This window comes from Geotrypetes seraphini, chromosome 4, assembly GCF_902459505.1.
Source record: "Geotrypetes seraphini chromosome 4, aGeoSer1.1, whole genome shotgun sequence".
In the NCBI taxonomy this organism is placed as follows: domain Eukaryota; kingdom Metazoa; phylum Chordata; class Amphibia; order Gymnophiona; family Dermophiidae; genus Geotrypetes; species Geotrypetes seraphini.
In genome coordinates, this window is record NC_047087.1 from 18454115 (window position 1) to 18472752 (window position 18638).

The 18638-nt window shown below is 37.8% G+C and overlaps 1 protein-coding gene across 3 annotated transcripts in view; it reads right to left on the bottom strand.

The window, feature by feature from the left end:
• The window catches only part of ATP2C2 (ATPase secretory pathway Ca2+ transporting 2), a 265125-nt gene that overhangs the window by 84212 nt on the left and 162275 nt on the right, over window positions 1–18638 (bottom strand). For all 3 annotated transcript variants that reach the window (XM_033943178.1, XM_033943177.1, XM_033943175.1), the window contains one exon: window positions 11893–12049. In XM_033943178.1, the coding sequence (XP_033799069.1) occupies window positions 11893–12049 (157 nt within the window). The remainder of the gene's footprint in view (window positions 1–11892; window positions 12050–18638) is intronic.

An 18638-nucleotide genomic window follows, 5' to 3' on the forward strand; every position in this document is an offset into this window, starting at 1 on the left:
GAATACTGGCATTTTCTCTCAGTAATTAAGTGCCGAAGTGATGTAAACAAATAAATATCAGCTTACTAAAATAAATAAATAAAGAAGTACTGAATTGAATATTACTTTCCTCTGACAAAGCTGCGATTGGGCTTATGAGAGAAGAGACAGAGGAAAGGATTAACGGAACTTTTTAAAACTGAAGCAGCAAGACATCGAGGCAATTGAGAGACGCTGTGAATAAATAGATTACAGTTGCTTCAAAATTGCCAAATAAGAAAATAATTGGAAGAGGTGTTGCTCTCCTCAGTCGGGGCTGCGATTGGGCTCGTGAGAGGAGAGCTAGAAGAAAGGACTACCAAAAAATATTTTATTTGATCAGCGCTGAAGCGGTGTGTCATTAAGGGAGAGTGACTTCCGGATATAATGAATTAAATCTATGAAAGACCTAACTAGTCTGAGAGAGATCTAAGAGAAGGAAATATTATCAGACTGAGTGTCCCCCTCCTTCATTGAAACAGTGAAGGGGCTTAAGGGAGAAGAACCAAAAAAAAAAAAAAAAAAAAAAATTTTACTTCAAAAGATAGAACCAAATCTTAGAAAAAAAAGGAATTAAAAACTTAAGAACACTAAACCTAAACCTAAGAGATTAAATTTAAGAAAGAATAATAACCAAGAAAAAGAAAACAACAACATGGCAAGCACCAGACAAAACAAAAATGAGGCTGGTACATCTGCAAAAAGACAGAAACAAGACCAAATAGCACCAAGCAAAATACCACTTCCTATCGAAGAATCAGACACATTAAGCAAAACAGAAGTTATGGAAGAATTAAGACAAATCAAACAAATGCTTAAGGAAACTATAACTAATATGTCGGAAATGAAAGAAGAAATTTTAAATATTCATAGACAAATGGAAGTTAACAACAAAAGAACAACTGAACTAGAATCAAAAATGGAAGCTATAGAATGTGAATCAAAAAGATGTAAAAAAGACAGCCTGGAATTAAATAAATTAAAAGATCAACTGGAGGACTACGAGAATAGAGGAAGAAGAAAAAACATCAAACTTTTTGGAATACAAGAAAATTTAGAGGGAAAAAATACTATCCTTTTCCTTGAAAATTTAATTCCAAAAATACTACAGTTAGACTTGAAACAACCAATTGAAATAGAAAGGGCGCATAGAATCCCAATTAAAAATTTAGAAAACAAAGACAGACCAAGACCAATAATTTTCAAAATGCTGAGATACCAACAAGCACTAGAGATACTAAATGCTGCAAAAAAAGATAAAAACCTAAATTATAAAGGATCAAGATTATGGTTTTTACCAGACTTTGCCAAAAACACAGCAAACAAAAGAAAGAGACTACTAGACATGAGACCTCTACTAAAAGAAAAAGGATTTAAATATGGTCTATACTACCCGGCGAAAATGAGAGTATCATCTGGAGACAAATCCTTATATTTTGAGGATCCCGAAAAACTAAAAGATTTTCTCTCTAAACCAGAACCTATGATATTTTAACATAGAACATTAAGATGGTTTTGAAGACTCTATGAAAAATTAGAAAATATGACATATCGAAATATCTGAAGAAAAGGAGGAAAACAATATAAAGAAAAGACAATAAAAATTACAAGAAAGAAGAACAAAATATAGGAAAATTATTAAATAATACACTACATATATGTTTAAAATAATTATATGTTGAAATCATAATACTAAGGAAATACAAATTAACATATTATTAAATGGATAATGATACATTAATGAAATGTTATGGAAAATGATTAAAGATATAAAAGATCAATATAGATAGATAGAAGGGAAATTTGTTTAAATATTGAATATTGATTGCCTGGAATGAGGAGAATGTTTGGATTACAGTTCCAATGTGTATCCTTAAGCAGCCAATGTACTGGGTGGGAAAGGGAGGGATAAGGAGAATATTTACTAGAATAATTAAGGGAGATACATTAGGGTTAAATATGTGTGTCATGAAGAAAATTTTTTGGATATTAAATAAGAAAGAGGAGAGGAAGAATAAGATAATGAAAAGTATTAAAATGTATAATGTCTTTTAAAATATATTCTATTAATGTCAATGGCCTGAATCATGTAATTAAAAGGAAAAAAATATTAACATTTTTAAAAAAGCAAAATGCGGATATTTACTGTCTGCAAGAGACCCATCTTAATATGAAGGAATCACAGAAATTATCAGGTGGATGGATAAAGGAATGTTTTTTTGCTCCAGCAGTGGGTAAAAAAGCAGGGGTTGCAATTCTTATAAATAAAAAATGTATGGCCAATATAAAGGTAAAAAGTTCAGATCCACATGGAAGATGGATACATATTGATATAGGTATGGGAAATGATACCCTGACGTTATTTAATATATATGCCCCTAATTCGAATCAATCAGAATTTTTCAAAAAGATACAAAATATGTTATTACCACTGGCTGCCTCTAATTTAGTGGTGGCTGGAGATTTTAATGCTGTAATGGATCCATTATTGGATAAAAAACCAGGTAAAAATATTAAATCTTTAGGTCTAGATAATTTAGTTCGATCATGTGATTTGAAGGATATATGGCGTATTCTTCATTTTAATGATCAGGAATATTCATTTTGTTCACAGGTTCATAAATCATTTTCAAGAATAGATTATATTTTTGTTTCAACAAATAAAGTGCAACAGGTGATTAAAGCCTCCATTGATCCTATTATCATTTCGGATCATGCGGGAATATGGATAGAATTACAATTAGATCAATTAGAAAATAATAGACCTCTTTAGAGATTTGATAATGCATTGCTTGTGGATGACAAATTTTTGGAAAATTTTAAAACACAAATTAATGAATTTTTTCAAACAAATTTAGTGGAAGATACATCTATAGAGAATGTATGGGATGCATTTAAAGCAACTATGAGGGGTAATATTATATCATATTCAGCTTTTATTAGGAAACAGATCAAAAAACAATATATAGAATTAGAAAAAGAAATAAAAATATTAGAAGCTAAATTGATAATTAAATGGGAATATGAAGTTTTACAAGCTCTTTTGAAAACAAAAGGTAAATATAATGAATTAACTTCAAAAATGATAAGAAAAGATTTGTTTTCCAAGCAAACAGTGTATTATGGAAATTCTAATAAGGCGGGAAAATTATTGGCAAATTATCTTAAGGCAAAAAAAAGGAGAATTAATATTAATGGAATAAAAGATGATAATGGTATAATAACAAATCAAACAAATATAATATTAAAACAATTTTTAAATTTTTATAAGAATCTGTATTCTTCCGAACCTTATTTGGAGAAACAAAAAGATGGAAAAAAATTTTTAGATTTAATTAATGGACCCAAAATTCCTGATCATATAAAACGAAGTTTAGAAGAACCTATATCATTAAAAGAATTAGAAACAGCATTGAGATCTCTTAGAGTTGGATCCGCTCCAGGTGGTGATGGTTACACAGTAGAATTTTATAAAACATTTCAAAATATCCTTTCCCCACATTTATTAAAATTATATCAGACACAACTTATAAAAGGTAATATAAAAGGTACTATGGCTGAATCAATAATAATTGTTTTGCCTAAGCCAAATAAAGATCCTACTTTGGTTTCAAACTACAGGCCTATATCTTTGATAAATGTTGATAATAAACTTTTGGCGAAAATTTTGGCTTTGAGATTAGCCAAAGCTCTCCCACATATTATAGATATGCATCAAACGGGTTTCGTTGCTAAAAGACATTCCTCCAATAACTCTAGACTATTATTTCACATGCTAAACTTATCAAAAAAAATGGATGAACCGGCTTTTACAGTTTCATTAGATGCTGAGAAAGCATTTGATAGGGTAGAATGGAATTTTATGTATCAGGCTTTAGAATGGTTTGGTATAGGTTCTGGATTTATACAAATGGTAAAAACATTGTATAGCTTCCCGATTGCAAGATTAAATATTAATAATAAGATATCTGATGGTTTTCAATTACAGAGGGGAGTTAGACAAGGCTGTCCTTTATCTCCTTTGTTATTTGATGTTGTATTGGAACCCTTATTGTTAGCAATACAGCAAACGAGGGAGATACAAGGTATTCCATATTCAGATATGGAATATAAAATTTCGGCTTATGCGGATGATATTTTGCTTTATTTGAGAAATCCAGAGTCTACCTTATCTTCTTTATTGGAATTAATTGATAAGTTTGGCAAATTTTCAGGTTATAAAATTAATTGGAATAAATCTGAAATTATACCCTTGAATGTTCACTGTGTAAAAGGATTATTTGATACTTTTCCATTCATATGGAAAGAAGAAGGATTTAAATATCTAGGCATTCAAGTTAAAAAAACAATTGAAGATACTGTAAAAGAAAATGAAAAATATGTATTAAAAAAAGTTACGGAGTTATGTGAGCAATGGAACCCATTACATATTTCTTGGTGGGGAAGAATTCAAACTATTAAAATGATGATGTTGCCTGTAGTTTGCTACCAAATGAGTATGATACCTATTTATTTTCAGGGGTCCTTTTATAAAAAGCTTAATAGAATTTTAACAAAATTTCTTTGGCTTGGTAAGACACCTAGAATAGCTTTAGTAACCTTACAAAAATCAATTAAGGAGGGAGGGGTAAATTTTCCAAATTTCTATAGGTACCATCAAGCCTATATTCTACGTCAGGGTATGTATTGGATCCTCCCAGAACTTATAGATAATGCACCAGATTGGTTATATTTGGAATGGCGCCTTATGTTTCCCCTAAATTTAGTTCATTTACCAAGTATTAATATACCTAAAAGATACAAAGAAAATAAAATAATAATGGATACTTGGAAAACATTGAGATTTATTGATAAATTAACACCCATCCCAATATACAAATCAACTAATCAATCCATATGGATAAACTCCAAGATCAAAATTGGCGGAGCTCAAATCCTTTGGAAGAACTGGATTAATGCAGGCATTAGATCTCTAGATGATATTATTTCAGAAGGTAAACTGCTGGATTTTCCACAATTGCAACATAGATTTGGTCTTAATAAAACACAAAGTTTTAAATGGTTGCAATTGAAGCAGGCCATTCAGGTTGGGTTCCCTGAATGGAAATCATTAAACAATCAATATAGTTTAAAGTTCTTATGCTTTAAAGCAGACTTCCTAGGACATCAAGCCGCATTGTGGTATAAATTAATATCTGGATATTTAAATAAAAAACCAAAAAATGGTCTAAGAGACATTTGGAGCATTGAGATTGGACATCAAATTAATGCATCTCAATGGCCACTAATTTGGTCTTGGAGAATGGGATGTACAGTGTCAGCATCTATGAGACAAACATGGTTCTTTTTATTACATAGAGCTTTTTGGACCCCTACTCGTTTACAAAAATTAGACAGTTCTAAGTCTAATAGATGCTGGCACTGTAATCTAGAACCAGGGACATTAGATCATTTATTATATCATTGTCCTTATATTAAAATTTTTTGGAATTCAATTTGGCCACAAATTAATAAATTAATGGAAAATCATATTGCAATATCATATGATACAATTTTATTTGGAACAATGATGAGAATAAAAAGTCAAATTTCACCAGAAAATAATAAGCTTTTATTAATTATGACAGGGGTTGCCATCCAACATATAACTAATAATTGGAAAAATTACAACAACCTAAATTACACATTTTGGTGGAATACAATATGTCATATTTTTAAAATGGAAAGAACAATAGCAATACAAAAGGGGACATATACTAAATTTATAAAAATATGGGGGCCATTGACAAAATACTGTAATGAATAAATAATATGATGTTTTCTTCTTCTTTTCTTCTTTTAAGGATCTTTTTTATGACACACATAAAGGGGGGGTAAGAAAAATTAATTTATACATAGTATGTTATAATATATTATACAAAATGTAACGTATGAATAAAAGGTAATAAAAGGGTGGGGGGAGGGAAATGAGAAAAAATTTGTTTAGATTATATTGTATTAAATATAAAAAAGTTATTGAATATTTACAAATAGTATTCTAATATGTTGTATACTTTTTATAAAAATTTGAAAATTAAAATATTATATTAAAGTAATGAAAGGGAGGGGGGAGGGTGAGGGGGAAAATCAAATTCAGATATATAATGTATTAGATATAAAAGTGATAATATGCATTTATCAATTGTAATTTATTATTATGTACACTTTATGAAAAATTAGAAAATAAAAAATAATGGAAAAAAAAAATAAAGTGTCTTGATTTTATATCTCAAGAAACTGCTTCAAGCAGAGGATTAATTGATCTCTCTCAGGACTCCAACTCAGTACCGTCAGGAGAGAGCTACTTCAAACCATCATAGCATTTAGAAGTCAAACTGACAATTGCCTCATAATGAGATCGATTTTTTCCTCTATTTTTCAATCTTTTAGACAGTTTATAACTTCAACAGCTCTTCTTATTACCGTGCCATATCAACACAAAAGTGAAGCCGATAATAAAAACAATGAAAACCAGCAGTTTTACTTTTCTTTTCCCTTCAGGTCTTTTTTGTCAGTTGCCCTGATGCCGCGCTTTTCTAGCGCTGAATAAAAAACCGGCAATCTCACCTTTGATTCTCCTATATCAGAATCCGTTTCAATTTCAGCAGAGGAGATCAATATCAATATTAATCATTCACAATTCTTGTTTTTTCCGAGATTAGCAGCAAGGGAATAGTTTTAAAAACCATTGCCAAGTTGATTTCACAGCAGACCTCGCTTCATCACCGGCAGAGAAGGGCTATTTCAAAACTGCTATACTTTAGAGACTGACAGGCACCAGCTTACCATATAAATTATTTATAAAGAGGAAAATTTTCTCTTTGTCGTTAGGCAGCTCACCGCCAGTTTCAAACCCCGTCGGTCTCCAGCTTTCTACACCGCACTGCTCAGGATATAAAAAACGGCACTTTTACTTCTTGGCTTTTCACCTTTTAGGCGTCTCTTCCGTCTCAGCGAAGGAGGTCAATATTAATCCATCACAACTTCAGGATCGTAGGAAATTATTTTTTTTGATAAAATTCTGTAATATGGGGTTAATTTTTTATTAATAGTTGCCTAGTGAAGAGGAGCGTCGCGATCACACCTCCATTCGTGTTCGCGTTAAGCCACGCCCCTTTGAAGGCGTTTTGTTGCAATTTGTTGACTGTCATCCAGTTTTTGATTTCTGAGAGGCATTTTAGGAGTTCATGATCTGGGCGTCGTGGATTTTTTCTAGCAGTAGGTATAGTTGGATGTCATCCGTGAAGGAGTGAATCTGTGTATTTGGACTAAGTCTAGGACTGGTCTAATGTAGAGACTGAATAATAAGGGGGTAGTAGAGCCCTCTGCGGAACACCGTATTTGATCGGTTTTGATACACATCATTGAGCAGTACATTTTTTGGATCTATTATTCAGGAAGGATGTGAACCATTTCAACAATAAATACCTACTAACTAAGAAGCCTTCTATTACACTTATGTTTGGGTTGTTTTTTTTTTTTTTTTTTTTAACCACATAATAAATATATTTATATCACACTGATTTAAAACAACATATTACCAAACCATACTCTCTGTGAACAAATCATAACTGTTTTCTTTATAAAATAGCTCAATAGGAATATCCCATTGAGCCAGACAACCTGGACTGGAGCAAAGCCTTTTCAGTTTGTTGCTTTCAACACCAAATGGTCCCATTTTTTAAATTATCCCACGTTCTCTTGCTGTATTGCAAATTGTTACCACAGTCTCATGTTGCTCAACCACAATGATTATGGTTTATGCTTTCTGATATCACCATTGGACTCTACAATCATGTTGTTCAGTCGGCCCAACACAGGGCTGTGTTTCACTGAATCAGCATCTTCAGGAGCCACGACTGCTTCAGGTTTTCGCTGAGTTATTTCACCTCTTATCATAGTTCATTTTATCATATAACAACAGCAGCAGAGCCGTACAATGACAGGATGATCAATAGTGCCAAACACTGCGCTGAGATCCAGAAGCACCTGAAGGACATCATTACCCTCATCCATGAGTTTCCAGCAGTCGATGTTGAGAAGGACAGTTTCAGTACTGTGGAATTTCCTGAATCCCGACTGGAAGGCGGATAGGGCTATTTGTTCATCGATGAAGGAATGTAATTGGTTTAACCCTGATTTTTCCAGTTTCTTGAAGATGAAGGGTAGGTTGGAGACAGGTCTAAAGTTACCAGCCACATTAAGGTTTAGTGTGGGGTTTTTCAAGATCGGCTATTCTTATGTTCTTATGACTTGTCAGTACATTTCTCATCCAGCTCAAAAACATTTCTGCATTGCTAACAGCCTCTTTACCATGTGTTTTAATATGCTTTGCACCGATGTCTACTGTGCGAGTTAACTTCAGTACTAAAACCCTTTCTGCAGTATATGGTCCTTAATGACCATGCAAACTAATAGTTAACATCATGCTCCTGCCTGTGGTGGCTTTCTGCATTGGCCCTTCCACTAGGGAGTACTCCAGTTATGGCCTAAGAAATACTACCACAGCCATTTCATTTATTTTTCTACAATATTATCCTGTTTACAGCATGTTGGGATTTTTGCTTTGATTTTCTTACAAATGAATTCAAGAGACCTGTCTTTAACTTATTTTCCACTGCTGTGTAGCATTCTCCCACACAAACGTAGAGCCTCATACATCTCTGCTTGGTTCAAACCCATGCTGCTCCTTGTGACCCTTGGTAAGTCACTTAATCCCCCCATTGCCCCAGGTACGTTAGATAGATTGTAAGCCCACCTGGACAGACAGGGAAAAATGCTTGAGTACCTGAAGCTTCATGTAAACTGTTCTGAGCGCTCCTGGGAGAACAATATAGAAAATTGAATACATAAATAAATAAATAAAAGCATTCAAACTTTCAATTTATTTTATTGCCAGAGTTTTCTCAAACACTTTTTGGAATCTTTATTTCATTCTAAAGTTGTTTTTCATGTTTACATGTTAAAATGAGTCAGTTAAAAAATAGGGGGGAGGGAAGTTTCATCTGAAAATGGTATGTATTTACAAATCACCACCGTAGAAATGTTAAGTATTCAAATCCCCTTTATTTATGCATTTCATGGCTGCTATTTATAGTTATCTGCAGAAATGAAAGTCTTCTGTGCTCAAGCATTTTGTGTTATCAATACCTATTAGAAGCTAGAGGGAGGTGCAACGGAGTCAACACATGTGTCTGTGACGGAAGTGAAAATGGGACAAGGAAAGGAGACTGACAACAGAAGTCCAGATATGCCTCATCTGGGATTTGAGCAATGTAAGATAAGTTAAGAGTCCATTCTCATTATTCGTCGACACTGGTAGGTTGACCTCAGCCTGATCAACCTCTGGCGCACGAGTCAAGGCTGACAAGTCAACTTCTGACACATCAACCTCTGAAGAGGTACATGTGTGCAGTTCAGAATGACAGTACCTGTAGCAGACAGATGTCAGCGCTGGTAGGTTGGCTTCAGCCTGATTAACCTCTGGCACATGAGCTGAGGCTGGCAAATCAACTTTTACTACTACTACTTATTATTTCTATAGCGCTACCAGAAGCATGCAGTGCTGTACATTAAACACAGAAAAGACTTCTGTCACATCAACCTCTGGTGCGTGAGTCTCATTAATTGATGACTGAAAAACCTGTGTCAGCCTTGTCTGCTTAGCTTTCCTTCTCAAGTCCTTAACTCCCTCTTTTGCTAACGCATAGCATGGTTTGCCTTGCCGGCTATGGACTGCTCCGACGCTCATAGGAATTCCATGAGCGTTGGAGCAGTTACCGCCACTGCCAGCGCTAAAATCCACGCTATGCGCTAGTAAAAGAGGGTGTAAGTGTCTCAGTGTAAGGGGCAAATGCAGAGCTTGTCAGACACTTGAATTTTAAGACTGCAATCCAGCGTGGGATCACATTCCTCCATGTCACTGAACAGTTTTTTCACCGTTGATGCCCATCCTGCTATTTTTGCTGACACGAGAGGCATGATTTTTAGAATGTTTGACACCTTTTCATCATCACTGTCTCTGATGCCTTGTTGCACCATCTCATCCAGGTCTTCACTGCTAGACACTCTCTTCTAAAATTTCTTCCACTTCAATTATCATATCCTCAAAGCCTTCTCTACTGATTTTTTTGAGCACAGTGCATGATGGTTTCCACATTTCTATCTGTGTTTTCTGCAATATCTTCAAAGCCTTCAAAGTTTGTTACACAGTCTGGCCAAATTTTTTTCCAACAATTGTTCAAAGTAGATTGTGTGATGCCACCCCAAGCTATGCCAGCATAGTCTATTACATTGCATACTGTCACTGTTTTCCAGTAATCAAACATGGTGGTATCCTGGTTAGCATCTAAAGTTTCACAGGCCTTGCTGTACAGCTCTCACATATAGTAGCTCTTGAAAGCCTTTATTATTCCCTGATCAAGGGACTAGAAGAGGGAAGTTGTGCTCAGAGGCATGAAGAGAACTTCAACATCAGGGTGTGCATTTACCAGGTCTTGCTGACAGTGCATTAGCCAAAATCAGTAATACATTAAATGCAAGATTTTTGTGTGGAAATAACATTCAACTTCTTGACTGAAACAGTTGTTGAACCAATCCCAGAATAACGCGGACATCATCCAAGCTTTCCAGTGCCATCTCTAGTGGACTAGCATGTAGTTCAGGTTCTTCATTTTAAGTGAATGAAAACTTTGGGCTCTGTAGACCATAAGAGGTTTGCATTTGAAATTACCCTTAGCATTGGCACACAGTAGTAGGGTGGTTTGATCTTTAAATGTCTTGAATCCTGGGACTTTTGCTGCCATTTTCATTATGTGAAACAAGCCAGTCTCATCCACACTGAAGAACTGCACTGGCACATACCCCTTTTCTTCAATCACACTTCCGGGCACGTTTTAAATTCCTCAGCAGCATTGTTGTCAGCTGAACCTGCTTCCCCTCCTGAGAGGCTTTTTTATTTTTAGCATATATTGCTTTTTAAAACTTGCTAGTCAACCTGAACTTGCAGAAAAGGGTTTCACATTTTCCTACCTCCTGGGTGACTTGTTTGCAAATGTGTCTGCCTTTCTTCCTGACAACAATGTTATCCACTTTGCTTTTTTTCTCATTCACCATTTGCATTACCACAAATTTAGTTGTTTTTCCATCTTTTCTATTGACCGATCATGAACCAGAGATGCTTTGGAACAGACCGACGAGTATCTTCCTCTTTTTGCCGGATGGATTGGATTGTGGATTCATTCACATTGAATTCACAGCTGATGGCAGAAACAGATGCCAGAATGAAGCCTGTCTAAAACATGTATTTTATCACTCAAAACACATGGCATGCTTCATTTGAAACAAAAGTTTCTATGGTGTTTCAAACCTGTAATACAGGAAAAAAAACAGCTTTCTTTTTTCCCCCGGGTCATTAAGAGTGCCTTCTGTTTGTGATGTAAAATATAAGGGAGTAAAGAAAAAAAACACATGAGTGATGAACTGGCAACACCCTTTGACATCTGACCCACTGGTTCTACTTTAGCCTCCATCTCTTCTCGGAGAGCATGAATTATGAACTTTGTTGAAAAGCCTGTTGACCAAGAATCATGGAGAAGTGAGACTAAGTCCCATGTGAAAGCCAAGCTATTCATGCTCATCAACCATCAATTGCACTTCATTTAGCTCATTGTGTTTTGACAGCTGATGGCTGCCAGCTCATTCAATTTCAGGACATATGTACATATGTTGTGTCATGAGGTACAGATACCTTGCAGCACAGTTTGCTGGACTACGTTTACAGCAGCTTGGAAGGATGACAAAACACACCAAAGAACATAATTGACAGTGTCTTACCTCGCAAGCCTCGTGAGCCCATGTTTTTCTCTTCCTGCAAGTATAGTGCCTGTTGCTGGGGGGTGAGAGGTTGTGGGATCCCACCACTGTTGTAGGAATCACAGTACTGAATCACCTCTTCAAAAGCACCTTTCATAAAGTAGATGTCTTCTTCTTCCTTTCAGGAAATAAACACAATGTAATCTGTTCAGTCCCTGCCTCTGCTGGGGAAGTGCATGGTGTTGCATGTATCATATAAAAGAAAGTTTCTGCTTAAACCTAATTTAATGAATTGCACTGCTAACATCTTCCCATTTGGCTGCTCTGAACATAACATAAAAATTTATTTATATACCGCAGGTACCTAAGGACTTCTATACAGTTTACAAAAGAAAATTGAAACAATGACAATAAACAAATGACCTAGAAATTACAAAAATTTATTAAATAAGTAGGTTTTCAATAACTTCCCGAACTGCTGGTAAGAGAGAGAGCTAATTAACAGATTTACAAACTCTTTATCACATGAAGCTGCCAGAAAAGATAGGAGTTGTTGAAAATAGCGATTGTATAAATGACCCTTTAGCGACGTTGTGAATTAATGAATAAAAAGTGATCCACAAGATTTATTTTTATTTATTTAAAAATGTTCAATACTGCTTAAGAACGAAACGGTTTACATGATTAAAACAAACATAATAATTATGACAAACTAAACCCTTAAAATCAACAGAGGATAATCAGGTGCTAAACCATGTAAGACTTTATATCTTATACAACCAAACTTAAATCTGACTCTGGCTTCGACTGGTAACCAATGTAATCTTTGCTAATAAGGTGTGACATGATCTGATTTTTATTTGGACTGCGATGCATTGTATGATGCAGAGTCTATGAAGATTTTTCTGATAACTCGCTAAGTAAACTATATTACAAAATACTTAGAATCAATGACTGTACCAACAGTCTAAAAGATGAAACATCAAAATATGGTCTAAAATCCCGTAATTTCCACAACATATAGAAGCTTTTCCTTACTAAAGCATCTGTATTTGAATTGTGATATTTTGATCTAAAATAACCGCTAGAATTCTTACAGTAGGATTAATCGAGGACAAAATTCCATTCAAATTTATACTGGTCTCTATTTCTTTCTTCTAGCAAGAAGTAGCATAGAAGAATTTGGGTTTTCTCTATTGAGTTTTAACTTAAATGCGGTCATCCATAATTCTTCAGTTGTGATTGTGGTGGAAATTAACTGCATAGATTGAGAGAATGATGAATATATTGGAATTGAAATAGCATTATCAGCATAACTGTAAAATGTCACACCTAACTTAAATAACCTACAGTATGTCCCAGAGATGACAAGTAGACATTGAACAGTAAAGGAGAGAGAGGAGATCCCTGAGGAACTACGCAAGAATTATCGTATATACTTGATTATAAACCGATCTGAATATAAACTGAGGTGCCCTTTTTTCCCCAAAAAGGAGGAAAAATATAAACCAAGATTAGAAATTTGGGGGACCCTGGTGAGAAAGTCTACACATCCTTGCCATAAAATTTAACACAATTTTTTTAAAACTTTAAATAGTTTTATTAGCACAAAAGGAGAAATTAGGATCTTACCTGCTAATTTTCTTTTTTTTAGTCCCTCCAGACTGGCACAAAACGAATGGGTTTACGCTCCTCTGCCAGCTGGTGGAGACTAAGAACATGTGGACTTTTGGCAGCAGTACAAGTGGGCTGTGCAGTCCCATCTACAATCAGTCTGACGAATAGCCAAGCAGGAACTAGCTAAAAACTATTAACTATAAACACACCAACTTCACTCTCATATGGAGAAGACAAAGTAGGTGTCCAGATTGGGCAGGGAAACACTGAAGGATACTGATTAGAACAAGAACCTTTAAAGTGTCCCCACAGTTTGCCAGCTAAGCCAGACGAACCAAACACCGCTGCTCTTACTATACTCCCCCAAAAACAAAACAAGCGGAAGTAATGGCCACTAGGAACACCGCCTTAAGAGTAAGGTCCTTCAATGTACAGGATCTGAGAGGCTCAAAAGAAAGACAAACGAGCACGGACGAACCAGATTGCTCTGTATTGGTAGCATGGAATATTGCTACATCTAGGTCAAGTACTAGTGACCTGGATTGGCCACCATGAGAACGGGATATTGGGCTTGATGGACCACTGGTCTGACCCAGTATATTGTCATGTTCTTATTGAGATCCCAGGCCGGAACCAAAGGATGAACTGGAGGACAGAGTGATTTTGCTGCTCTCAAAAATTTAAACACATCTAGAGAACAGGCCAAACGCTGACCATGCAACAGACCGCAAAAAGAAGATAAAACCACAATCTGAACCCTGAGGATCAAGCAAGGCTCCACTCCAGGCCATCCTGCAAAAATTCCAAGTATGAGGCAAAGACGCGCGAAAGGGAACCACGCCATGACTGGAACATCACTCCTCAAAAAGACGCCAAATGCGCGCTTAAGCCCGAAAGATGGGAAGTCTCCGAGAACCCAAGATGGTGGAGATCACCTTATCTGAATATCCTTTCTTACTTAGGCATTCCCTTTCAAAAGCCAAGCCATAAGACAAAAGGAACCCGGGTCAAACGTGGGAATGGAACCCTGAGTCAGAAGGTCGAGCAAGAGGGGCAGAGGAAGAGGATCTGCCATTAGACAACGAACCAGATCTGCGTACCACGGGCACCTGGGCCATTCTGGAACCACCAGGATCATGCGACCTATGTGCCAGGCAATGTGAAGAAAAACTTTGCCCATCAGAGGCCATGGAGGAAAAACATACAGCAGGCCGTCCATTGGCCAAGCCTGCACAGACCCTTGGCCTGGTAATCCCTGCACTGTCTGAAGAACCTTGGCACTATAGTGTTGACACTTGTGGCCATAAGGTCCATGACCAGCCAGCCCCATGACTGAACAATCAACTCGAAGGCTTCTAGCCTGAGACACCACTCATTGGGATCCAGCACATGATGATTGAGGAAGTCCACCTGGATACTATCCACTCCCGTTATGGGGGAAGCAGAGATGTCCAGAAGATGAGCCTCTGCCCATTCCATGAGAAGAGTTGCCTCCTGTGCTACAACTCTTGGTTCACCCTGACGACTGATGTAAGTCACCATTGTGACATTGTCCGAGAAAACCCAAACTGACTTGCCCTCCAGCAACGACTGAAAAGCTACTAACGCCAACTGAATGGCTCTGATCTCCAGCATATTAATTGACCATGATACTTTCACCAGCGACCAGCTGTCCTGAGCCGAGCAAACGAGACATTGAGCACCCTAGCCAAGGAGACTGACGTCTGTGAGAAGCACTGTCCACTAGGGCTGATCTAGACTCACTCCCTGAACCAGATTGGAAGACTGTAGGCACCAGTGCAGGCTGCAACGAACTAACCCCCGAAGAGGGACAGGAAAGTCCAGATCTTGAATCTGAGGTGACCACCACCGAAGAAGAACATACTGAAGAGGGAGCATGTTAGCTTGAGCCCAACTGCCTACTTCCAGGGAGGTCATCATCAACCCCAAGACCTGTAGAAAATCCTATTCCGAGGGCAATGACAATCAATCAGAAAGTGAATCTGTGACTGCAATTTCAACACCCGGGTCTTGGGAAGGAATACTCTCCTCAAGCTAGTGTCAAAGAGAACTCCAAGATACTCCAAGCGCTGAGATGGAGTCAACCAGCTTTTTTGACAGGTTGACCACCCAGCCTAGCCCAGCGACTGCAGAAACTCCACAACCTGATTCGTGATCCGGAAGCTCTCCTGAAAAGACTTTGCACAAATCAACCAGTCATCCAGATAGAGATGAGCCAGAATGCCCTCTTTGTGCAAGGCCACCGTCACCACTACTATAATCTTGGTGAAAGTCCACGGAGCCGTGGCCAGACCAAAAGAAAGCACACAAAACTGATAGTGCCTTCCCACAATAGCAAAGTGAAGGAATTGCTGATGAGAGGTAGGCCTCTGTCAGGTTGAGAGAAATTAGAAATTCCTCAGGCTGAATAGTGAGAATTACAGATTTCAGGGTCTCCATGCGAAAGATGGAACCTGGAACGCCCTGTTGACAACTTTTAACATAGAAACATAGAAGATGACGGCAGAAAAGGGCTACAGCCCATCAAGTCTGCCCACTCTGCTTACCCACCCCCTGTCTATGCCCTAATGACCAATTTCCTTATCTTGACCCTCGTAGGGATCTCACATGAGTATCCCATTTATTCTTAAAGTCTGGCACGCTGTCTGCCTCGATCACCTGCACTGGAAGCTTGTTCCAATGATCAACCACTCTCTCTGTGAAGAAATACTTTCTGGTGTCGCCATGAAATTTTCCGCCCCTGAGTTTGAGCGGGTGTCCTCTTGTGGCCGAGGGTCCCTTGAGAAAGAAAATATCATCTTCCACTTCGACACGTCCCGTGAGGTACTTAAATGTTTCGATCATGTCTCCTCTCTCCCTACGTTCCTCAAGAGTGTAGAGCTGCAATTTGTTCAGTCTCTCTTCGTACGAGAGACCCTTGAGCCCCGAGATCATCCTGGTGGCTGTCCGTTGAACCGATTCAATTCTGCGCACATCTTTACTGTAATGTGGCCTCCAGAATTGCACACAGTACTCCAGATGAGGTCTCACCATGGCCCTATACAACGGCATTATGACTTCAGGCTTTCGGCTGACGAAACTTCTATTGATACAACCCAATATCTGCCTTGCCTTAGATGAAGCCTTCTCCACTTGATTGGCAGTTTTCATGTCTGCACTGATGATTACTCCCAAATCTCGTTCTGCTGAAGTCCTAGTTAAAGTTTCTCCGTTCAAGAAGTACGTCCTGCATGGATTTCCGCTTCCGAGGTGCATGACCTTACATTTCTTAGCATTGAAGCCTAGCTGCCAGGTTGAGGACCAACTTTCCAATGTAAGCAGGTCCTGCGCCATATAATTCTGTAAACTGCATTCACTTACTATATTACATAGTTTGGCGTCATCGGCGAATAGTGTTATTTTACCTTGAAGCCCTTGAGTCAGATCCCCTATGAATATGTTGAAAAGGAGTGGACCCAGGACCGAGCCCTGCGGCACTCCACTGGTCACCTCCAATGTTTTAGAGAGGGTACCATTAACCACCACCCTCTGAAGTCTGCCACTCAGCCAATCATTGACCCATGCAGTTAGTGTCTCTCCTAACCCCATCGATTCCATCTTGCTTAGCAGCCTGCGGTGTGGGACACTGTCAAAAGCTTTACTGAAGTCCAGGTACACGACGTCCAAAGACTCTCCCAAGTCCAACTTTCTTGTTACCCAGTCAAAGAAGCTGATGAGATTGGATTGGCAGGACCTACCCTTGGTGAATCCATGCTGACTGGGATCCCGAAGATTCCCTTCATTCAAGATCGTGTCCAATTTGCTTTTAATTAGTGTTTCCATGAGTTTGCACACTATTGATGTGAGACTCACCGGTCTATAATTCGCAGCCTCTGCCCTGCAACCCTTTTTATGCAGAGGAACGACATTAGCTAATTTCCAGTCCAGGGGAACTTTCCCCTTACTTAGGGAGAGATTGAATAGCTCAGCCAACGGTTTCGCCAGGACATCGCTCAATTCTCTGAGCACTCTTGGGTGCAAATTGTCTGGTCCCATGGCTTTGTTCACCTTGAGTCTTGCCAGTTCACTGTAAACTTCACCTGGTGTGAACTCAAAATTCTGAAACGGGTCTTCTGTGTTTTGTGTTGCCTTCAACTGCGGACCGTGTCCCGGTGCCTCACAGGTGAAGACTGAGCAGAAGTATTCATTCAGTAGTTCGGCTTTATCGGAATCTGCTTCCACGTAACTTCCGTCCGGTCTTCTAAGGCGTACTATCCCGCCTGTGTTCCTTTTTCTGTCACTAATATACCTGAAGAAGGATTTGTCCCCCTTTTTAATGTTTTTTGCCAGAATTTCTTCCACTCGAAGTTTTGCCTCCCTAACTGCCATTTTGACCGCTGTAGATCCAAAATGGGCACCGAAATGGAGTACCTGCTGGTGCTAATCTCCTGAGGGAGCACTGGAACCACCACTTTGAGGTCCAGCAACCTCTGCAGTGCCTGACAAAAAGCCCATTTCTTCTAAAACTCTGTTTATATTTGAATATATACGGCAGTCCATTTGTTAGAAAATACATTCCCAAATCAGACCCGGTAGGTACAAAAATGCAAAACGCCCTGAAACCATTTAAGAACATTACTAGAAATGCCCAAAGCATCCAAACATCTAAGTAGTTGACAGTGATCAATGAAATTAAATGCACAGTTTAGGTCAAATTGTAATATCAATGCCCTAACACCTTGACTAAACAGATTGTACAAATAGTCTAGAAGGGATGCTAAAACAGTCTCTGTACTATAAAGAGTCGAAAGATTCATACTTGCTCTAAAACAATCCACAAGAATGCTCAGCCTAGCTCCCAAGGGCTCCAAGAGCCCAAGTAGAGGCTCTGATGGTTTACCCACTTTCCCATCCCTGATTTCCACAGACAAGTTCTTTTACAATTCACTTTCAGTTGACAAAACCACACCATCAAGCAAAAACACATATCTTGCCATGATTTTGTGGTCTATCAAAAGTAAATTGAACTTGGATTTAGTATGATAAATTTTATGCCCATCATTTCTAAAGTAAAAAACAAAAGAAAACCCCAAATGCCTGTTAGCAGGAAAATTCATTAACAGCCCATAGAAATAAACCAAACACTGTCA